We start from the raw sequence: 22,854 nt of genomic DNA, 5'->3' as shown, positions 1-22,854 counted from the left end.
AGTATGTAATACCACTGGGTGGTGGTGGAGCACACCTTTAATCCCAGCACTTGGGAGGCAGAGGCAGGCAGATTTCTGAGTTTGAGGCCAGCCTGGTCTGCAGAGTGAGTTCCAGGGCAGCCAGGGCTACACAGAGTAACCCTTGTCTCAAAAAAACCAAAAAACCAAAAACAAAACCAAAAAAACCTGTGTACCACCATGCCAGTTTACTTATTAAGGCAGGATATTCATCAAGTGGTCCAGGGCAGCATTGACTGGTTTTGTAAACCTGGTGTGCTTGAAGCAATTCTGCTGCAGCCCCCCAATAGCTGGGATTTCAGGCCTGTGCCAAGAGCCTAGTGTTTTAGGTTTGTTTCTTAAGATTTATTCTTAATTTGTGTGTGTGTGCCTGAGGAGGCCAGAAGAGGACATAGGAGCCTTTAGAGCTGGAGTTACAGGTGGTTGTGTGACCTGAGAACTAAAATTCAGGTCCTCTGGAAGATCAGGAAGTGCCAACTGCTGAGCCATCTCTCCAAACTCCTAAATTAATTTTTATTTGTGTGTGTGTGCATATATCTGTGAATATATACCATATATATGGTGTGGGTGTGGATATCTGTGGAAGCCAGAAGGAGCCACATCCCTGGGAGCTGTAATTACAGGCAGTTATGAACTACCCAACATGGGTGCTGGAAACTGAACTCTGACCCTCTGCAAGACTAGCCAGTGCTCTTCCCCGCTGAGCCCTCTCGTCAGTCCCTCTTCCCAGTTCTTAACATGCTCACCCTCCCTCTCCTGTTTTGCTTCTCAGGCCAGGGAGACCTCAGCTCACTGGCTGGCTCACCAGTTCTGGGCCCAGCCTCTAGGAACTGTAATTGGCCACACAGCATCCATAGCCTATAGGGAAACAGCACCTTTGACCCCTGACTACCACCACCCTTTCCTCTTCCTTCACTCCTGCATATGGTGCCAGCCAGCCCTCTATTCTCCTAAGAGTCTTTTGTGTCCCTAACCCCTAAGCACTTGAAAAGTCTGAGGTGTTCCCAAACAAGACAGACGTGTGTGTTTAAGGGCATCCTGTTTCCCTAACTCCTGCCTGACAGACACAGAACCCATGTCCAGTTAAGCTAAGAGCTCCCAGGCCCCATTGCTCCTAAGCCCTATGCTTCCTGGGCCCTATTTCCCACTGGATCTTGTTTTCCTAAGATCCTTGCTTTAGGGCCTTTCTGTACATTGGCCTACTTCACCACCCAGCAGGGCCAACGTGAGATATGAACTTCATCTCACAGACACCCAACAGCATGGGCCTATCACCTTCAGGAAATTCTTCTTATGCACCCAGACTCCAGTGCCAACCTGGAGGTCTCCTTCCAGAACCTCCCTCCACTTTTCAGGAAGTAGAGACAGCCTGGCACAAACAGGCTCACTGTGGGTACTAGGCCTAGTGGGGAAGGCTGAGATGAGACATGCAGCCGCCTGAGAGATAACAGCAGTGTGAACTGCACTACCCTACCCCTTCCATCAGCGCATTCAGGATCCACCCACACAACAGGGGTCTGGGCTATGTGGGCAGGGAAGGGGAAGAATGATGGATCTCCCCATCTGGAGCAGCTCCTCCCTTCACACCTGGTCCAGTCAGACCAGGTGGCTGTACCCTAGCCCAGTGGGCCTGCCTTTACAATACCCTCCGCCACATGCACAGGCTCCCATAGGTGCTTTTTGCTTATTTATTGAAAACAAACATCTGTGTGCTATATACAAGGTCCTGCTCCCATGTGGGTGGCAGGAAGGGCCAAGCTGGACGGGAGAACAAAGGCAGCTTGAGGGGGCAGGGAGGGAGCAGTGGCCCCTCACCTAGCCAGCAAGCCCAGCTTCTCCATTCCTGCCATTCCACCAGGGCTGACGCAGCCACATTCATGGCTTCCCATGGTAGCCTAACTTCTTCACAACAGCAGAGTGAGGGAGGCTCTTAAAGCAAAATAAGTAGGCAAGCTGCCCAGTCCCCACTGCAGTCAAGGGTGTCCATGAAAAGACATCCGTGCAAGATGCTGGCCTGGGTAGACTTGCGGCCGCTACAGAGGAGGGTCACAGGATACTTGGGGCAGCCCATGTCACCCTGGGAAGGTGGGTGGTGCTGGGCAGGGTAAAGGGCTGGGCCAGGACCCAAGGCTTTAAGGCAAAGCAGGGTGAGGGTATGTGCAGCCCAGGGCCAGGCCAGCCTTTGGCACAATTGGGGGAGGATGGTAGTTGGGAGGTGGGCGGGAGCCCTTTGGTCCTGAACCTGCCTTTCCAGGGCCTGGCATGTGTGACTGGGGGCTGCGGCCACCGCCTGACGTCTCCCCGCACAGCTGCATCCCTGATGTGACTCCTGATGGTCAGCAGAGCGTGTCGGTGTTGAAGGAGAGCTGGGCCTGGTGAGGAGCAGACAAACTGGGCTTGGGAAGGTATCCGCAGCACCCAAGTGGGAGCTGAGGCTATTCATGCTGTGCCTGACCTCTCCCCAGGTACTGGCGCTCCCTGAGCATCCTCTCCCCACTAAGTACTCTCTGGTGTCTGTTTCTCTTGGCCAGTTTGGTAGTCATGCTCCCTAGTCTTTGGTTTCTTGTAATCCCCACCACTGATCTGGGATCTTCAAAGCCTGCAGTGTGTTCGGTTTTTGCCCATTCCAGTTTCCCCATATCCACTCAAGGCCTCAACAGGCAGATGTCCCTCTGCTCCATGATCGACTGGCAGAGAGCAGGCACAGCTACAGCTAGTTCTCTCACTTAGGTCCTTCGGTCTGAGCCCGGGCCCCCTGAGCAGCAGTACAGCTGGGAGGGTGCTGACCACTCACCCGTTCTTCCTCGAAGCTGATGAGGCCCTCATCCTCTGTGTCCAGGTCCTCAGGCTCATCAGCCACCAGTGCCCGGAGCTCTGTGGGTGCAGGGCGGGGCCTCAGCAGGCTGAGTAGTCCAAGGGGGGATGGCAAGGTCGAGGGCTCAGCTTCTTGCTGCTCCACATTATCACTCTGCTTCTTCGCAAAGTTCACAAACACCTGTGGACAGGTGGGTGGGCCACCAGTGAGTGGTACAGGCAAATCCAAGAGGACACACCCAACTCCATGCAGCACACTCACGTTATCCAGGGTGGTCTGGCTGACTGAGTAATCCTCGATGCCCAGCACGCCCACCACCTGCTCCATCTTGCTGAACACCTGAGCCAGCGAGATGTGCTCCGACTTGAGCTGGTATTGTACCTTTGTATGGTGCCGTTCCTGGAGGAGATCAGGGAACCATGGAGATCAGGGGCTGCCAGAGCAGGACACACTCTCACCCTTACCCCATTTAACAATACCTACCTTGAGCATGGCCTCTGGGAAGTTCCGGTTGAAGAACCGCATTACATCTTTCACATTCTGGCTGCTTTTGGTCCTTACAGTGATCATATAGCCATCCCCAAACCTGGTGGGACACAGGTGTGGCTAGGAGCCCTGTGTGGTCTGACAGCTCACCCACCTCCTGCACCCCTGCTTGGCTCACCTGTTCTTGAGGTGCTGGATGCTGCCCAGGCAGCGCAGCCGCCCATTCACCATGATGGCCAGCCGTGTGCACAGAGCCTCACACTCCTCCATGCTGTGGACAGACAGCACAGGCTGGCACCAGAGGGGCTGCCAGAAGCCCACGAGGGGTGGGGGAGGGGCACACCTGTGTGATGTCAGCACCACCGAACGTCCTGTCTTGATGAGGTCCAGAATGAGGTTCCACAGGAAGCGCCGGGCCTTAGGGTCCATGCCAGTGGTGGGCTCATCCTAGGGCAGGGGTCAGTTCAGCCAGAGACACAGCCCACCCAACCTGGTTTTACCATCCTTGGCTGGCCAGGAATCCTAGCCCTAGGACTTACTAGAAAGATGAAGGCAGGGTACCCAATGAGGGCAATGGCTGTGGAAAGCTTCCGTTTGTTGCCTCCACTGTAGGTGCCAGCTGGCTTGTCTGCATACTTTGTCAGTTCCAGCTTCTCTAAGGCCCACTTCACCACCTGGCAGGGCCAAGCAAGGAGGTATGGGCTTTGCCTTACAGAACTCCCACCAGCATGGCCCGCAGCCTGCACACCCCCAGCCACGTGCACACTGGGGCACCCACCACCTGCTTCCCTGTCATCCTCACCTGGGCCTCATCCTTCCAGGGGATGCCACGCAGCCGAGTGTACAGCTGCAGGTGTTCACGAGCTGTGAGCTCATCAAACAGGGCATCAAACTGCGGGCAGTAGCCAAGGCTCTGCTGAACCTGGAGCAGGTCCTTGAGCACACTGGGGACAGAGGGTGGTCAATACCCAGGACGATATGCTCACCCCACACCTGCCCTCCTATACCCTGGGGTCATGGTCATCACACTCCTAAATCTACACACACACCTTTGCACCTGAGGGGTGGGGTCTCCCACCCACTCACCCCCTAACCCCAGCAGCCATGCCCCTGGAAGCAGTTACACACAGGCACACACACGTCCATGCTTCCCTGTGTGTATCCAGGGCACAGGAACCCCACCTGTGTCCATTGACAAAGGCCTCGCCCCCTGTTGTGCTCTCATCTCCAGTCAGCATCTTGAAGGTGCTGGTCTTCCCTGCACCATTGACGCCAAGGAGCCCAAAGCACTCTCCCGGGCGCACACCCAGGCAAAGGCGGTCCACTGCCAGGATACGGCCAATCTTCCGAGACTTGTACACCTGGCCAAAGAGCCTTCCCTCTCAGCAAAGGGTCGGGGCTCCTGCCTGGCCTGGCTTCACCCCACTGCTGGGAACCACTCCCCGCCCCACTCCCACCTATTTTCCCACCTTGGTCAGGTTCTCGATCTTGACCATGTCATTGTCGGCATCACCGCGGAGCACTCTCTGTCGCTCACTAGCCACATCCACATCATCTTCCACAGGTTTAGTAGACACAGGCAGGCGTCTAGGGCAGTAAAGTTGGCAGGGCCTGGCCAAGCCACCCACCCCTACTGAGGGTCCCCAGCATCACCCAACACTCTCCACTCACTGTGGCTGCCGCAGGAAGTTATACTGGCACATGATGGTGAGGAAGAATCCCACGAAGCCCTCAACTGTCATGGCCACCAGTCCACGTGTGACAATGTCCCACTCAAACGGGGACTTCATCTTGTCAAACTGGCCTGTGGAACCGCTGGTTCAGGGTCTGAGAGGCTCAGGGGTCCCAATCATTCTTGGAACTTAAGAGTCAAGGACTAGGCATGCCACTCTGTGGCCCCCTGAAGGCCTGTACTGAGTACCCAGAGCCAGACTCACCAATCTTGGCATAGTATTCATTGATGTACTCATTATAGGCCATCTCCATGAGTCCGTGGCCCAGGTTGTAGTTGGGGAAGATGAGGAAGCAGCTTTTCAGGTAACTGTTGACAACCTTCAGGTCCTGGGGGCCAGCCATAGCTCAGAATTGCCGCCCCGGGCCATGCCCTGCTGCCCACTCACCCCTACATCTACCTTGTCATGCTCAAAAAGCTGCAGAAGGAAGGTGGCCACCGTGGCCGTGATGCCAATGAAGAGGTTGATGACGATGAGGAACACGTAGGCTGAGCTAGGGACCTCAAACCAGAAGGAGGCTGGGTACATGATGGGTGTGATAGACCACCTGTGGACAAACAGTGGTGGTCATGTGGGACCCCCCAGCCACACCCACACATGCTCCACACCCCTACCCTGCTTACCCGTAGAGCAGGAACAAGGAGAGCACCGCGGGGAAGTTGGTGGGTGACGTATAGGCCGGTAAGTCAAAGACAAAGAGGATGATCACACAGCAGGTGGCTGGGACCAAGTAATTGAGCTGCAAAGGTGAAGGTGGAGGGTGAGACCCGGGCACAGGGACAGGAGTCAGGGACAGGGATGGACCATGCGGGGGCACACCATGTCCCACACGTAGTTGGCCAGCCAGTAGATGACAGGGTTGCACCCGCTGACAAACTGTAGGTGTTTGGCCTTGGTGGATTTCTCTGCCACAAGGAAGACCACAAAGCTGGCTGGCACGAAGGACATGGCCACAATGATGAAGATGGCGATGACCACATCTGTGCCCTGCAGTCTAGAAGGGGACAGCACTCAGTTCCAGGAGGTGTCAGGACCTAGAGGTCCTACCCCTCCTCAACTCGGCCTGCCTCACTCACAGGTAATCCAGGGAGAGGCTAGCACTGGTCTTGTTCATGGGGTGGTTGGTGACGGTGATGCCTGTACAGGGGAAGGGTGGCTTTAGGCCCATGCAACCATTCCGGCTGAGCTGCATCCCCTCCCCGTCCCTCAACCCTGATTCTCCTTACCATAGGCTGCTGGATTGCCCTTGCTTTTGGGTAGATTTGCACGCAGAATGGCATTGTTGAGGCTGTTGAGGTAGGTGGGCATGCTGTGGTAGCCCTTGTTATTGTAGAGCACCTGGGGAGGGGCAGGAAACTTAGAGAGGCTCACAAGCCATGAGTCACTAAGCTTAGGGCCAGGTGCCCAAAACCCTAGGGCAGCAACCTACCTGAGCCACCCTCCGCACTGCAATCTTCCGCACCATAGGAGGGGCCCGGGCACCAAAGGATGCTGGGATAGACTTCTGGACATTACCAAAGGTGATGGCTCCATATCTATATAAGACAGATGGGAGGGGCACTGAGGCTCAGCAGCCATCTATCTGCCAGGCACCCCTTGATCACAGCCACTCCAGGCCAGCTCACCGGTGTAGTCGGAAACGGTCAGAGGTGAAGAGCAGGTACTCAGAAACATTGTGGCCAGTGATGTCAGTCAGGATGTCACCTGTAACCACTCTCATCTGGGGTGGGTGTCCACCCACACTGCTGGGGCATGAGAAGCCCGTGCCCTGTGCAGAGCAGGTACAGCGGACTGACTCACGCACTAGGTGTGGCAGAGAAGGCGCCGACGTCCACGTCTCTGTGGGCACAGTGCAGCACAGTGAGATGGGTCACTCATGCCTGTGCCCCCAGGGGCCTTCCCTGAGGTAGTACCTGGTCCAGCAGTAGGTGGCAGGGACATGTTCCAGGCTTGCAGTGAATCCTCATCTGGGGATACGGGTGAGTCGGAAGGGGCGGGCGAGGGTGGGGGTGGCACAAAGTTGGACAGTGGCAGCCCCTGTGTGAAAGACTCCAGGCACATACTATCAAAGAACCGTGCAGCCAGCAGGCGGGACTCTCCACTGCTTAAATTCAGCATGGGCCCCAGGGAGCCGTTGGCAGGAGACTTGAGCACACAAGTGGCTCCTACACCAGAGGGCAGCCGGAATGTGCTCACCAGCTGCTGGGGGCTGGCATCAGGTGACAGCCGTAATCTGAAGACATGACAGTGAGTTAGGGGCCATTCATCTCAACTCTTGTCCTGCCCTCCTGTGCTACAGCCCCAGCCCACGACCTCACCGGTACTCCCTGCGTTCCTCATTGGCATAGGGGATAAAGTTGCCACGGGGCTGGGTGTAGTTGTGGTACTGAGAAGGTGACAGGACCAGTGGAGGAAGGTCACCTGGTGGGTGAATACAGAGACCTAAGTAGACTGCAGTTACCTGATGCCAGCCCCCAGACCCAACCCAGAGAGGGCCAAGTTTGTGGGGCATGACTCCCCGGGAGACAGATCCTCTCATGAGTCCCTGAATAAGGTTCAGAGTGTGAGGAGAGGAGTGGAGGACTGTTCTCCAGGGGGCTAGGAGGAAAATGAAGCCAAGACCCAGGGGCCACACAGGATCCTTGCCCACACCACGTGAGCCAAGCAGCCTTACCGATCTCAGGGACAGACAATGCCACGGTCATGGCCACACAGACGAAAAAGGCAGGCAGCAGAATCTGAGAGCAGAGAGCTTTGGAGTTTCGACGAGCACAGTGGAAGCGCTTCACCAGGAGCCCATGGAACTGCCGCATCTTCAGCCACCAGCCCTCTAGCTTGCGGCTGCCCTGGCCCACCTGCGCCAGGGCCTCCATTTCTGCCTCTGTGCAGAGAGGCAGGGGTGAGTAACCTGTACCACGCCACCCTTCTGGACCCTCCCCACCCTTCCCATTAGCTTCCACCTTGTAAGCTGACATTGTCTGGGTCCTGCAAGCTGTCAAAGAGGGGACGGTAGTCACTGTAGCCGTCGGAGTAGCCAGTGCCCTCATCCCCGCGGGCAGAGCCCACAGAGGATGCAGACTGCAGTGATGCCTGTGACTGTGCCAGCTCTGAGCACCGAGCCAGGTTGCCAGATTGACCCCCTACAGCTGTCAGGCCCTCTGCCCCAGGCAGCACATCCTTCTGGGACTCTTTCACATCTGCAAACAACAGAGGCAGTGAGGGAGGGAGGGCTTGGGGCCAAACTCTCCTCTCCAGGACATCTTAGTACCTCAATCCCTAGTGTCCACCCATGACCCCAGGCCCTGCCTTGATCCCAGCCTCTAGTTCACATACCTACTCAAAGGTAGGCAGAGCTACCATACCATCACCACAAGCCTATACTGACCCCACTTCCAGAGACTAAGGAGAAGCAATGTCCCCAGGGCCTTCTGTGGGTAGACTGGATTGATCGCCAGCCTTGGGTACTCTTACCGGCCTCGCTGTTCTCCAGTGACTGGTCTTCTTCAGATACCTTGAGGAACACCTCCTCCAGAGTTGTGTCCATCAGCCCAAAACTGCTCAGATGCAGTGCATCCAGGCTGTGCTCCAGTTGCTGCAAGGAAACTGGGTGAGGCCAGTGCCACGGGATGCAGGCAACGACATGTCCATCTTCTCTACAGGCCCCTCGTGTCCCCAGCCACCATGCCCAACCCGCACACCTGAAAGAGGCGCTCGAAGGCCCCTTTCTTGACGGCCTCACTGGGCAGGATGTAGGAGAGCTCAGTGCTCGTGTCTGAGACCAGCAGGGAGGAAGCCACATGCTTGCGGATGAACTGGGACACCTGAGGCTCTGAGCAGCTGCTCAGCTGAGAACGACCTGAGGGGCTGGAAGCCAGCCCTGGCTCTGGAAAGAAAGAGGGAGCAGGAGAGGATTCATGAGAGGCTGAGAAAGAAGGGCCCTTAGTGGGCAAGCAAGTCAAGATGAGGCTTAGGGGTGTCCCAAGTCCACCAGGTGTCTGGTCCTGATGAAGTGAGGGTAAGGTGGCACCTCTCCTAAGTAGGGAGTCCTGGGGTAGGGAGGACGGGAGGCTGGTTCAAGTAGTCTCAGCACAGACCTTGGGAGGTGCCAGGTTCTGCAGGACGCTTGACCAATGTGAGGCGGTACCCATCACCATAGGCACCCTTGAGGAAGAGGGGAGAGCCACAGCATTTGAGCTTTCCATGGGAGATGATGGCAATGCGATCCCCCAGCAGGTCGGCTTCATCCATGTGATGGGTGGACAGGAGGATAGTGCGGCCTGGGGTAGGCCAAACACCAAGGTAAGGGAACAAAGTGGGCAGGCGGAGATACCCACACCCGCTATAGCCAGCCTGCTATCCTGCTCACCTGGCTTGTACTTCAGAATGAGGTCCCAGATAGCACGGCGAGCATAGGGATCCACGCCAGCTGTGGGCTCATCTAAGATAATGGCTCTAGAGCCACCCACAAAGGCAATGGCTACTGAAAGCTTGCGCTTCATGCCTCCAGACAGTGTCTGTACCAGCGAGTGCCGCTTGTTGGAGAGCTCCAGGTCCTCAATCATCCTGTGGACCAGATAGGAAGGCAGTAGATGGGAGGGTGAAAGACCAAATGATGAAGAGCTTTCATCTCCTCCTGTCCTCACCCCTTCCCCTGAATCCCACAGGAGCATCCACAGCACTGCTCTCTGCTCATGTCCAACAGCCCTCTGACACATGCCCTTGTGGGACATAAAATCATGCCAGGAAGTTTGGTGGGTAGAGCCGGTTGGGACCCAGGAGACTGAGTAGGCACACACCTGAGACTCAGGCAACTCCCTGCTCCCTGCCAGACTTGGAACACCTGCCATGCTTCTCACATAAAAGAAACATGTCCTATGGTCACATAGGCCCAAAACAGCGGCCCACACTAATGAGATATATAGAGGCCCAGAGGGCTTAGCCAATAAGCTTCCCTTCCCAGACATTCCTCCCTGCAAAAGCTATTTAATCCCCAGTCAGACCCCGAGAAAGGGGTTATGCACCCATTTTCTGCCATGGATAGCTAATAAACGATAAGGTTAGACATAGACTGTTGCTTTCATCAAGACCCACCATGAGGAACCTGGGGAAGGCCTTTGTCTACAGACCCACAGCACAACTCTCCCATGAAAGGCCCATCTGTGCTTCCAGCCTGCCTCTGCCAAGCTAAGGACAATCACTGTTGGGACAAGCTGGAGCTCCTCCCCCTACCTGCCCCACACCCCGGGCTAGATGCTGTCCCCAGCCTGTGGGCCCCTGACTCTACTCTTGGCTCTTCTACAACTCCCAGCAGCCATCTAAGAGTCTGAGAACCCCACGCCCCTGGCTTCATCACAGCCCAGGGGACCCCTGAACCAGAGCAGGCTTTCCCACATCTCTGATTGTACTTATCCCTGCAGTTGTTGGATAGGTGCAGTCAAACTGCCTGTGCCCAGCAGTGAGACAGATGTGGATCCACATGCCCGTCTGTCCTGTTGGTCCCTCACTGCGCTCACTTGTCCATCTCTTTGCGGATCTCCTCCTGTGCCATGCTTTTGAGGCGTGAGTAGAACCAGAGGTGTTCCTCCACGGTGAGCCGGTCAAAGAGCACATTGTGCTGTGGGCACATGCCCAGGTTCTTGCGGATCTCATCCATCTCTGTGCGGATGTCATGCCCATAGATAGTGGCTGAGCCCGACGTGGGTGGGAACAGTCCAGTCAAGATCGACCTGGGGCAGGGAAAGTGGGGTCACAATCCACCATATCCTGAGGGAACTCCATCCTCCTGTTAGCTAAATCCTCCCTCCTGTCCCTAGACACTCACATGGTAGTAGTCTTGCCAGCCCCGTTGTGGCCTAGGAAAGAGACCACCTGGTTCTCATAGAGATTGAGGCTCAGTTTGTTTAAGGCCAGCTTCTTGTCATTCTTATAGACCTTGGTGAGCTTGTCCACACAGACGACCAAGGGCAGGTGGGTGGGCTCCTCCTCCATACCTCGGGTCTCCTCTGTACCAGGGCTTAGTCAGCAGGATGGGGGCAGCACCAAGGCCACCCCAGAACCCCAAACCCAGCACCCATCCCAGTCAACATTCCGACCCTAGCCTCACCGAAGTGCCGGCTCTCCATGGCACAGGCCTGGTCCTCTTCCATAACACTGAGGCGCGGTGCATGTGCCCACGGCCAGCTCCACTCCCAGGCCTCCGTCCGCCCACTGCCCAGCCAATAGGACTTCTGTAGCGGGAAGTACCAGGGCCGTGGCAGCCCATACATACCTGGGGGTCCAGGAGGGGAGAGCTGACCGAGGGCCTGGGGGTGACAACCATCCACCACAACGGCCAAATACCACCCAGAGAAAGGCAGAAGCCTAGTGACCTTGTGCCACCCTGGTCCCTCGCAGACGGGCCTGTACCTGGGTGCACAGCCTCGATGTACCAAGTGAGCACACCGTAGACCACCGTGTCCACCATCAGCATGGTGACAGCAAGGAGCAGGTTGAAGTCATCCCCTTCCACTGGGGACTGGCTGAACGTGTGCCACTGGATGCCCACTCCTGCCACTTCATACAGTGCAAAGTACTTGGAACCCAGGCCAAAGGCTGTTGTGGACATCAGGGACTGAAGGAAGACAGGTGTCAGTAGGTGGGCTGGAGAGGGACACCCTATCCTGGCCCTGCCCGGCCACAAACCTCACCGCAATGCACTTCTCGAAGGCAGTGATCTTATCGTGGGCTACTTCCTCACGGATTGCTACATACATGTAGGGAACGTAGCTCAGGAAGTAGATGATGCCGCCACAGGCTGAGGCCAACTTAGCCTTAGAGTACAGCACAGATACCAGGAAGCTGGAGTGGAAGGCCACATAGCTGTTAGCCCTAAGACCCTTGGCTCTTGGCCTGCAGCCCAGTTAGGCTGCCCCTGTGGGGCCCAAAGGAGCTCTAAGAGAGAGTCTGCCTATTTTTAGTGGTTTCCCCACTCCCTGCAGTACTCACCAAAACATGATAGTGGCCACAGCATAGACAGCAAGGAAGAGCCAGATAATAAGCACGTGGCTGTGCATGAGCACCTGGCCATACTTGAGGATGGCAGTCAGAGCTGTCACGGAGATGGACAGCTGCACAAAGCCTGTGATGAACCAGGCCACCCAGTGCACGGCGTTGTTCAGGCCCATTGTCTTCATTACCTGTGGGGGGAGGGGCAGCAACCAGAGGAAAGGACTGCACTTCCTTCCCTCCTGTGCCCAGCCGCCCCTCCCATGGCCTGCTGCCCCTCCCATGGCCTGCTGCCCCTCCCATGGCCTGCGGGGGTGCCTGCAGCCACCCAGACCCACCTCCTTGAGCCTATGCTCTTTCTCTGCCACTATATGCTGGATGGTCATGGCCACAGAGTAGACCCAGGAGATCACCATGCACAGTGGCATCATGTGCTCAATTACAAACAGGAAGCTGAGGGGAAACAGGTGTGAGGTGGGGCTTGGGCCCAAGGCCCCCAAACCTTCTAGGCAGGCACTCACTCATCACGGGTGTAGCAGGGGTACGGGAACATCTGTACGTAGTTACCAGGCTCGACCACGTCATGCCCCACAAATGTGTTGATGATGGCACGCTCCATCATATCTGTGGGTTGGAGGTGGTGTCAGGGCAAGGCCCGGCCCCCTTGCATCCCATCTGGGCTCAGCACCTCACCCTGGATCCAGACGAAGCCATAGAGGAAGTAGAAGCGACCACCAGTGTTGGGCCCTGGGCGCCAATAAGCACGGCGAATCTCGTTGGTTTTCTCTGTGAAGCTTGAATTCTGGCGGATCTTATAATGTACATGGGGAGGGAGGGAGCCATCCTTCCGTGTCTGGAAGATCACACCTGGGAACAGGAGGATGATAAAGTGTATGGCCAGAGGGTGTGCACAGAAGGGGTGGGACACACTGTGAAGTGAGCACTCCAGGAGTGGAAATGAGACAGATAGAAAGGTGGAACAGGACTGAAGGACAGGACATGAGGCAGAGCCAGCATGTGGAGTGTGGGAGCAAAGTGAAGCAGGCTAGGGAGAAAGGAGAGACGTGAGAAGACAGGGAACTGGGGAAAAGGTCTGGTCCAAGGAACTGGAAGAGAACAGGACACAGTAGGGATTGGGTAGGACTGGGCTGGTGAGAGCATAGGTCTTGTAGGAGACAGAGGACCTTGTGGGAGGAGGGAGAACTCACTGGCAAACACTGTGACATTGTCCTGGTAGGCCTGATTGAGAGTGTAGTTCACGATGCTCTCCTCATCAGGAAATCCTTTGAAAATGTCCACACTCACCTGCAAAGCGGCTATCATTGGAGCTGGCCCTGAAAATGCCTCAGGGAAGAGGGGCCATCGGGCTCTCCCGGCCCACCTTGGACATGAACTGGATCCAGCCACAGGCTGCGTTGTCTATTGTGTCAAGTTGTTGCAGGAGGGCTGTGCCATTGGGCAGTGAGAAGTTGTCCTGACGCAGAGCAGGTGGCAGCTCCTCCAGGGACAGGTTCATTGCTTCAGGATGCAGCCGAAGATCAGCTACATACTAGGGTAGAGGGTTGAGTTCAGGCTGTGGCTCGGACCTTTGTAAGCAGGTGCCCGCCCACCTTGTACCCACAGCACCTGCTGCAGCCAGTGCAGATGCTGCTGCAGCCTGCCTTGCTCCAAGAAGCTTCGGATCTCTGTAGAGATGTTGAGCCAGACCTGGGCGTAGTGTGTCACATTGCCCACGAAGGCAAAGGTCTCATTTGCCTGCAGAGAATGAAAGCTTGGGGCAAAGGGCTCGAGGAAAGATCCAAGCCAGTCTGAGAGTCCCCCACTTTCTCACATACCCAAGGGACCAACCCAACTACTATCCCTACTCAGGCCAAACTTCTATCCAGGTTTCTGCATAATTTTCTAGCCATGTGAATCGTGAACCCACCTCAGCAGCCATGCTTGCTTTTCCCAGCTCCTTCCTCATACCCTCCCATATGCCCCTAGAGTGCCTGATGTCTGGCCATGATTCCTCCCAAGGAAATCTCCAAGGTCCAGGCCTCACAACACCCACTTCCAGCCCTGGCTTATACGATTCTAACAAATTCTCTCCCCAAGCTCCAATGGTCCTTGTACCCTGTTCATTTGATGCTACTGGTGTGTGGGAGGGGAGGGGTGTCTCTGAATATAACCAGCCTGGCCAAGTCAGCATGGTGAGGGATGAGGGACACTTTAGCCAGACCAGCCAGCCTTTCCAATTCATCTCCAAAGAAACTCTCAGGAGTTCCCAACAGAAAAGCTGCCAAGTGCCACTGCACCTCCAACCCTAAAACTTGCCATGCCAGGCATACTGGTACCTTGACCTCATGAAGTCAAGCTTAGCTCTTAGCAGTCCTACATAGAGTCCTGGGCCTGCAGAGCCCTCACACAAGCTCTTGCTGGACTTGTTCTCCTGCTGCAGAGACAGGCACAATTCATGACCCAAATGTGCCAGACCCACACACCTTGAGGATAACGCGGTCAGCTTCAGAGCCTGCTGGTGCATACAGGATTTTTGGGTTGCTGGTCATGAGGTGCACAAGAAGGCCCAAGTTCCGTTGTTCTTTGCTTGTAAAGCCCAGGGAGCTCATGTTGCCCCTCCGAAGTGCTTCAGGCTCAATGGTGCTGGCAGAGACAGGGCCAGGATGTCAGAGACAGGGGCTCTTGGGATGGCTCAATGTGATGGTTGAGGTCAGGGCTTAGGAGCAGAATATCAGGCTAAGGTGGGGTGTCAGGTCAGGCCCAAAGTAGACTTAAATGTTGGGGCAGACAGTAGATGGGACCTTCAGAATGTAGTCTATGCAAAGGGCTAAGCGATGGGTTCAACTCCCCACTGCCCTGTGCGTGCCTCTACCCCTCTCTCTATCCCTTTGCTGCTGACCTACCGGTTGTTGCCACACAAGATGGGCTGCAAGCCAGCCCAGAGCTGCACAAAGGCTGAGCACTGGCCTTGCAGAGTGTCCGGAGAGGCTGGGGTGACAGGTGACTGGGTGTCCTCCTCAACGGTGGTGTTGGAACCTGCATTTGCGCTGATCCCCGTGCTGTTGGCCAGGCCATTCAGGCTGCTAGCTTGAGGTGCAGAGGCCCGGCCAGCACAGGCACCTTGAGGCAGCAGCAGGGCAAGGGCTGATAGGACGTCCACATCCTGCAGAACTTTCTGGGCATCCAGCAGGTCCCCTAAGAGTGCCTGCAGGCTCTGTGGGGATGGTGCCTGTGGCTGGGGATCTGAGCCGTTGGGGACATTGAAGCCCAGCTGAGGGGAAGACCAGGCATGTGGAAAATGCAGGCTAGGAAACTTGGCTGAAGGTGACTCAGGAGTGGGACAGGGGGGTTTCAGCAGGGGACAGTGCTTGGGTAAGATGAGGGAGGGTCCACATTTTGGGAAGTCCTGGCCAGGGCTAAAGGTACAGCTTGGGTTGAGAGATGGGGAGGAACCAAAGCCTGAGATAATGTAGACAGTACTGAATGCTCAATTACAAGCCATCCCATGCATGGCCTGGGAGCAAGAGTCTCTCCCATCCTCAGGCTCCAACTACCCCCCAGCACCTCCTCCAGGCTGGTCAACAGGTTTGCTGGCCAACTGGCAGGCAGGGCCTCACCTGCTGGGCAATCTTGGCTGTGTCCAGCTGGTTCCGGAGCTCAGTGGCCAGATCACTGAAGCGCTGGGCACGAGCTGTAGCCTGCCCACTGCAGACAGCATCCCGGTAGCCCTGAAGGTCTACCTGATCACCCTCAGGCATGGTAAGAATCCGGCCCAGCTCCCCAGAGCCTGGAGCACATGTGAGCTGTTCCAAAAGGGCAGGAGCCAGCAGCAGCTCCTGAGGGCAAGACACAGGGGACTGGGAAAGTTTGCATACCAAGAAATGGGCAAGGCTCTACCTAAGGCAGCACAGTGCTGGCACGACACTGGGGAGCACTTGAGTCACTGTCCAGCCTCCGATTTCCCATGCACACCACAGATCCCCAGAACTTATGTGTAACTAAGGAAGAGCCTTTCCTTCTACCCCTCCCTCAGGGTCAGGCCCCTCACCTCCATTTGCAACAAAGGATTGCTACCCAGGTGGCTCCAGGGCTCCTGCTTCCTGAGGAAACCTAACTTTCCATCCAGCTCAGGCAAAGGACCAAAAAGCAAGCGGTAGACCTGCATTGTGAGAGGTCTAGCATAGTAATGGCTCCAGAGCTCTGAGTTCAGGTACACTTGCAGTACCCTCCCCCACCATAACCAGGGGTGATCGGGGAAGCAGAGGGGCATGGCTACCACAGATACAAGCCCCACCTCACCTCAGAAGGGTCCACACGAGCAGCCAGGAGGGCCTGGGCTGTGCTGTTGGGCAGCGACAGGTTCTGCATCAGGAAACGCCAAAGCTCTCTCTGGTCCCTGGCCACCGAGTCCAGAGAGAAGGATGAAACTAGACAGGCAGGAGGATGGGACTGAGGGGCCAGCTCTAGCTGGGGCTAAAATGTCCCAGATAGGCTATGAGCAGAGCTACCAGCCCTGCAATGGACCTGCCTCAAACACACAGGTAAGGGACAATGTGGTACAGACACAAGGTCCCAGAACCAGAGGCAGACCATGACCCAGAGTGATGAAGCAGGCTTCCAGTGACAGCAGCACTTAGGCCCTCCCCACCGCAAGCCATCCCCATGTGGGGCAAACCTGCAGGTCTGGTTGAGTGGCTCTCCCAGGTGCCAGGGCCTGAGCTGAGGGCCTCCAGACGTTGGCGCAGGGCCTCAAGCTCTGAGCCCAAGCTGGGTTGCACTGGGTCAAATAAGTTGCCCTCCTCCACTACACGGTTGAGGCGTTCCAGAAGCTGGGTGACCCTGGAACACCATATCAGCTGTTGCTATGGGGTAGGAGTGAGGGTACCTGCCTCCCAAGGCACGGGGTAGGGGCACTCACGTGGAGTTGGCATATTGCAGGAAGCCAAACTCATCACGCTGGCCATCAGGGCAAAGCGACTGCATGACGGGCAGGATGCCTGCCGATGTCAGCGGTGCTGCGGTGTAGAAAGCTAGTGGGATCAAGAATGAGGGAGACGGGGCCAAGAGATGTACAGAGACAGTCAGGAAGGATGAGAAGCTTCAGGCAGGCTAGGGTTGGGGCACAGAGCACCTGGCCCTAAGTTGTGCTAAGGCAAATGACTCTGCAGGTCAGAGGTCAGAGGGCCACCTGCCATCCCCTCTCCTGGAACACCCAGCATATCACTCCTTAGCCTGTGCGGTGCCCAAATGGCCCAACTATCTCCCTTTCCAATAGAGACCAAGGTGGCACATGAGGCACCCCCTTGGCAGTGACCTCTGACCTCTCAGGCCAGCTGGTTAGCAGAGTAAGTGCAACAGCCCTAAGGAGTTTGAAGGGAAAGTTGTAGGCCATCCCAGCCTCATCTTAGGCTAGCCCAGGCTCAACCCAGGAACCCCACCCTTATAAAGCATGGCCAGGCAACCTCACAGATACCCTGCCAAGAAGTTACTCCAGTGGCTTGATCAGGATACCAGCTACGGCCCAGATGGCCTGGGCCTTTACTACCCACCACCACCCATATCACAGCCCACCACCCTAAGTCATAAGCCAGCCTTTCCTGACCACAGGTAGTGGCTTCTACAGGGCCCAGCTGCTAGGAGGCTGTTAATGCAAGCAGTAGGGGTGCTTAAGCCGCACCAGGAGGACCCCGCCAGGCCATCCATGGCTGCCACCTGAGCCAGCAAGGAGGAGATGGCTGCTCACTTACAGACTGCATGCAGGCCGGGCCGAGGAGGACAAGAGACCATGCGGGGTAGGGGCAGGTCAAAACAGAACAGAGGAGACTAGTGAATGCCTGGCCCTCCAGAAACAGGCAACTCCATCATTCACGGGCACCATGGCCAGCCATGACCTCCATAACCTAGCCATGAACGGCCAGGACCACCCAGGGAGCAGGCACTCGGGCCGTGGCCTCAGGGAGTCTTGGGAATGGGGACACACTCAGGCTGACTCGTGCACAAAGAGGATGCTAATCCTTCCCTGCCCACCCACATGTCCAGGCTATGCCTACACCTCACCTTCCTTCACAGAGATGGTGGGCTTCTTCTGCCGCAGTCCCAACAGGATGAAGAAGAGGACAAGCGGGATGAAGATCTCAAAAGCCAGGACCCACTGGAAAGGGTGGGCCACATGAGGCCATATGAAGTCTGTCTACTGCCTGCCCAGGGCTGGACATGACGAACATGTGCTGGCCTAGGCTCTCCTGACCTCCTTGAAGGGCCAGCCTAGCCACATGTACCCAGTGGCCATAAAGGGTCAGCACAGGTTCCTCAGGTCTAGCCAAGGTTGTAGTCCCTCCCAGTGTACCCAGATGTTGAATGCTATGTGATACCACCAAATGGGGCCCCTAGATTGTACCTGTCAAACCACAGACCACCTACCCTCTGAAGAGGTCAAAAGGCAGCCAGTTTGTGGCCAACTGTGACCCATTCATTTACTCAACCGCTAGACCAAATGGGTACAATTCTGGAGGGCATGTCGGCTACATGTGGCCCCTGAGTGCCCTGAGCCCCCACAGCATCTCTCATCTCCTCTGCTGCAGCACCCCTGTAACTCTGTGCTGGACTCAGAAAGATGAGGCCTAGTGTAAGCAAGGCCCAGCAAGTGACCAGGACACTGAGCCTCTGGCCAACATGGTCCTTGTAGCAAAAAGCCTCTTTTCCTGCCCTAACTTCTCAAGGCCAGGCTGCCAAGGTAGGCCAGAAGTGCCAAAACCCTGGGGCCCAGACTCACCTCCCATGCCATCTGCTAAAAAAAAAAGGGGGGGGGGCCTTTACCAATTCCTGCCCCCACCTTAGCTCAGGGAGGCAGGCCAGGATATAGATTGGGGAGCTCCTGGCTCTAAGGTCCTAGGGAAGAGGGGCCCACCACCACAGAAGCTGTCCTCCATGGCTTTTCCATCTCAGGTCTCCTTCACCCATGTCACCATCTGAAGCAGACTCGAAAGCCCCTCCCAGGAGGGGTGTGGAGCTCCCAGGAGCCTGTCGCTGGCTGTGCCCACTGTGCTGACAATAGCTCTCTGTGATCCAGAACACCCTGTTGTGTTGTCTATACCCTTCACCCGCCTCAGCCTGTGCCAGCCTCCACCTCCTCTCCAGCCAGGATGGAGTCCAAGGCCAGCTGAGGAGGTGGTATGTATACCCAGGGCTGCAGGACACTGCATTTCACACATACAGAATGGGCAGGGGCCACAGCTCAAGAAGACAGCCCTACCCACACTTGCCCTATCATAGGCACATCTGCCCTGCCCTGGGCACCTCCACCCGAATAACTGCAGCACAGGCCAGGCTGTTTCCCTATCACTATAGCAACGGCTGCACATGAGCTGCTGGGAGAAAGAGTCCTAGCTGGGAGGCAGAGGGCAACAGAGGGGCATCTGGTTACAGGCACACACCACAGGTCCAGCGCGCTACCAGTCTTACCTGGGTGACAGCAATTGACCTAAGGATTCTGCCTCTCAAGACAAGTCCCGTGCTTCCACACTGCCCCAATCTCTCCATGATCACCCTGGGCCTGAGCAGCCTCGTGCTTGCTGTGATGGGGGATGGGGATGGAGGGTAGCAGGTGATACCCAAGTGTGATGTTAGCTTCCACAACTACTCAATACTGGTGACCCTCCTAAGGGTGCCAGGGTGGATCCACGTCCCATGTACAACTCTACAACAGGGCGAAGGAAGCAAGTAGGGCAGAAGTCCTGCAGTCCCCTCCAGATCACAGGCTTTGCATGGGTGCACCCCTGACAGCAAAAACTGTCTTCCCGGAAGAAGTCAGTCCCTGTTGATAGCACAGCCATAGGTTAAGGATCTCCTCTGTGGTCTAATTGGTCTCTGGGAATGCTGAAGCATGTGAATCCAGGAAAGCCCAACAGATCAACCTCACCTAACAGGCAGGGGTCACCCTAGGAAAAAGGCAATGGGCACCTCCGACTGACTGTCAAATCACTGGAGTCTTCTTCCAGCCTGGTGTGAGGCTCTTATCTGGTGCAGGAACTGTGTTTTAGCCTCTGTTCCCAAGCCCTGAAGGGTCTTCCTGACAAGCAACTTGGGGCTAGCACTAAGGCCACATACATCCTCACTCTTCCTCCCTTCCCCCCAGGGACTCAAAAGCTATAGTCACAGGGCTGCCTGCCCCTTCAGTCTCACATAAGCCAATCTCAGACAACCAGAACAGAAGATGTACCCTGTCCTGACTATCAGCCAAGGCTAGATGCCCACAGGAATTCTGCCAAGCTGTGGTATGACTGCTACCCACCCTGCCTACAGACCAGAGTTTCTTATTATGACTGTAAAGTACTCAGAGAACATAGGAGGAGTGTTGCTGCCCAAGGGGTCCCTGGTACGAACTGCTTAAGGTCCTTCTTTTAGGTCCTGCACTCTCCTGTCTCCATCCTGGAAAATCCCAAGGGCCCTGGGAAGCTCTTGCTGGCCCAGGACTCTCTGGATGCCCTTGCCCTTCCAGGGACTGGGATGAAAACCAACACTGCAAACGCCATCCATGCCTGGAATCCTGCTCCTCACCCAGAACCCCTACCCCAACACTCTTTATGTCCTAGCTGCCCTAGACAGGTACTGAGAAGCTCAGCAGAACCCAGCCCCCAGAGAGGCCTGAGGCAGGAGAAATCAGAGGAGCAGCCTCAGGAGAAACTGGCCCCAAAGGACGAAAGGGTGCTGGGATTTAACAGGTTGAGTCCACACAATAAGGGCATTCCCAGGGATGAGAAAGCAGGAGGAAGGGTTGTGGACATGCCAGGATGAGTTAGGAAAGGATGAAGGGAGGAAAAGGTGGTTTTGGTGGTGTTGGTGTTGGTGTTGGTGTTGGTGGTGGTGGTGGTGGTGGTGGTGGTGGTGCTGCTGCTGCTGCTGCTGCTGCTGCTGCTGCTGCTGGTGGTGGTGGTAGTGGTAGTGATGGAGGAAAAGGAGGAGGAGGAAAAAGGAGGAGGAGGAAGATGAGGAAGAGAAGGAGGGCAGTAGCAGCGGCGGCGAAAGCTGCTTGGTACCAGCCTCAGCCTAAGGTGCTTGCCCAAGGGCAGAGTATCAGTAAAGGGAATGAAAAGACAGGTTCCTATGAGGGCCCCAGAGACGACGGGACCAGGGCTCGGAGTTCCTAAGCTGAATGGTGTACCTTAGCTCGAGCTGAGGTCCAGGGACCACCTTCCCCCACCCCAACCTGCCAGAAAGCGCTGTGGAGGGCGCCGGCCCGTGACTCAGCCGTGCGCTGCGAGTGTCAGCGGACGAGGGCACAGCCGAACCCTCTGCCGGAGGCCCGGAAGCCCGCGGAAGCGTCGGGGCCGGCCCGGCACGGGGTCTCCGGTGGCGCCCTCCCGGGGTCCGCGCGCGCCTGGACATTGTATGTGCACGCGGGGAGCGCACCGGCAAATTGGGCGCGCGGCCTGCGAGCCCCTAAGGGCGGGCGCGGCTCGCTCACCGGGCTCCGGCGCTTCAGCGTCACGTTCTTCCAGAGCAGCAGCTGCAGCTGGTGCAGGAAGCCCATGGCCGGGCCGCGCTCCGCCGCTTCAGCGCCGCGGCCCTCTCCTCTGCGCGCCCCGCCGGGCCCCGCTGCTGGCCGCGCCGCTCGGCATCGCCCGCGCGGGGGCGGGGCGCTCGAGCGTCCAGAACCTGCTGCTCGCAGGCTCCGCCCCGGCGGCCGCAGCTACAAAGGCTCGTCGTCGCGCCCGCGCCCGTTGCCCCCGCTTAAAGGCGTCTGTCTCGGCTCTCGGGTAGCCGCCAGGCGGCGCCCAAGCCCGCCAGACCTGGCCCCGCCTGCACCTGCGCACAGCACTAGGCCTCGCTGCTCACTGGACCCATAATGCAGTGTTCCCAAGATCCCTCACAGCCCCCATCTAAACCAAAATCCCGGCTCGCACCTTTTCGTGGTCTAGGGACAACCCGGGCACCCTATGCTTCTCCCAGGAGATTCCAAATATGTGTCTCTAATTGGGAGATTTATGTAGAGGGGTCCCAAGGTGTTCTACTGTCCTGTTTGGAAAACTGAAGGAGGCTTGGTCACCATTCGATTGATCCTCTTCACATGTAGAGACAGGAAGCAGGGTCAGTCACTCATTTAGAGGAGAGACATTAATCCATTAGGAGAATCCCATCACAGCTCGAGGTGCAGCATGCAACCCAACAGCATGATGTGACTTAGATATTTTAAAGAGGAGCCTATATGGAGTCCCTAAAGAGGGACTGCGGTGGTTAGACCACCTTCACAGAAGCATTCTGTGTTCCTAATAGACGAGCCACCTGCTGATGAAATGGCATTTGCCTAGATTATCAAAATGGAGAACAACAGCAGAGCATGGCAGCACTTACCTTTAACCCAGCGCTCAGCTCGGGGAAGCAGAGACAGGCAGATCTCTGTGAGTTCAAGTCCACACTGGTCTACATAGCTCAATAAAATAAATAATAGAGAGCAACCATGAGCATGTAATCCCAGCACCAAAAAGGCAGAGGCAGAAGGATCAGGAATTCAAGGTTATCCTTGGCTATATAGAGAATTCAAAGCTAGCCTGGGCAACATGAGACCATGTCCAAAATAAACACACACACACACAAGTTGGGCACCTTCAATGGTCAGAGACACAGTGGAATTGAAGGTTGCATTTTGCTTTACAGAGCCTGGGAGTGACACACACACACACTCCATGCAGGTAGAGACAGCTGTGGGCCGAGCTGTTTTGAGGTTCAGGGTGTCATCCAAGCATGTTTCTCACAGAGTTTTAAGTGAGTTTAGAACAAGTAAGGTGCAGCTGCATGGGGTCACTGAAGTGACACGTGCTT

At 56.3% G+C, this 22,854-nt stretch overlaps 1 protein-coding gene across 2 annotated transcripts; it reads right to left on the bottom strand.

Moving 5' to 3' along the window:
- Nucleotides 1-1,691: 1,691 nt before the first annotated feature.
- Nucleotides 1,692-21,736, bottom strand: Abca2 (ATP binding cassette subfamily A member 2). Of its 2 annotated transcripts, XM_031369345.1 has the most exons (49): nt 21,500-21,736; nt 18,094-18,187; nt 17,784-17,786; nt 16,955-17,066; nt 16,712-16,875; nt 16,336-16,463; nt 16,085-16,195; nt 15,654-15,872; nt 14,940-15,307; nt 14,520-14,679; nt 13,663-13,791; nt 13,418-13,585; nt 13,245-13,341; nt 12,730-12,903; nt 12,558-12,660; nt 12,375-12,489; nt 12,037-12,227; nt 11,739-11,889; nt 11,458-11,662; nt 11,156-11,320; nt 10,874-11,054; nt 10,566-10,778; nt 9,419-9,615; nt 9,147-9,329; nt 8,751-8,935; nt 8,524-8,644; nt 8,013-8,249; nt 7,727-7,933; nt 7,371-7,473; nt 6,966-7,285; nt 6,678-6,891; nt 6,482-6,587; nt 6,279-6,390; nt 6,129-6,189; nt 5,872-6,046; nt 5,676-5,791; nt 5,452-5,599; nt 5,257-5,380; nt 4,991-5,123; nt 4,789-4,906; nt 4,502-4,680; nt 4,122-4,263; nt 3,859-3,993; nt 3,663-3,766; nt 3,498-3,590; nt 3,317-3,419; nt 3,095-3,232; nt 2,813-3,013; nt 1,692-2,390 (listed from the first exon to the last, which is right to left on the bottom strand). In XM_031369345.1, the coding sequence occupies exons 1-49, from the start codon at nt 21,563-21,565 to the stop codon at nt 2,355-2,357; spliced, it is 7,308 nt and encodes a 2,435-aa protein (XP_031225205.1). In that variant the 5' UTR covers nt 21,566-21,736; the 3' UTR covers nt 1,692-2,354. The 2 variants fall into 2 exon arrangements, with proteins under 2 accessions (XP_031225205.1, XP_031225207.1); XM_031369347.1 differs by lacking the exon at nt 17,784-17,786 and having other exon boundaries at nt 1,702-2,390.
- Nucleotides 21,737-22,854: the final 1,118 nt, after the last annotated feature.

The sequence above is a fragment of the Mastomys coucha genome, unplaced genomic scaffold, assembly GCF_008632895.1.
Source record: "Mastomys coucha isolate ucsf_1 unplaced genomic scaffold, UCSF_Mcou_1 pScaffold15, whole genome shotgun sequence".
NCBI lineage: Eukaryota > Metazoa > Chordata > Mammalia > Rodentia > Muridae > Mastomys > Mastomys coucha.
This window is presented reverse-complemented; position numbering and strand designations above follow the sequence as displayed.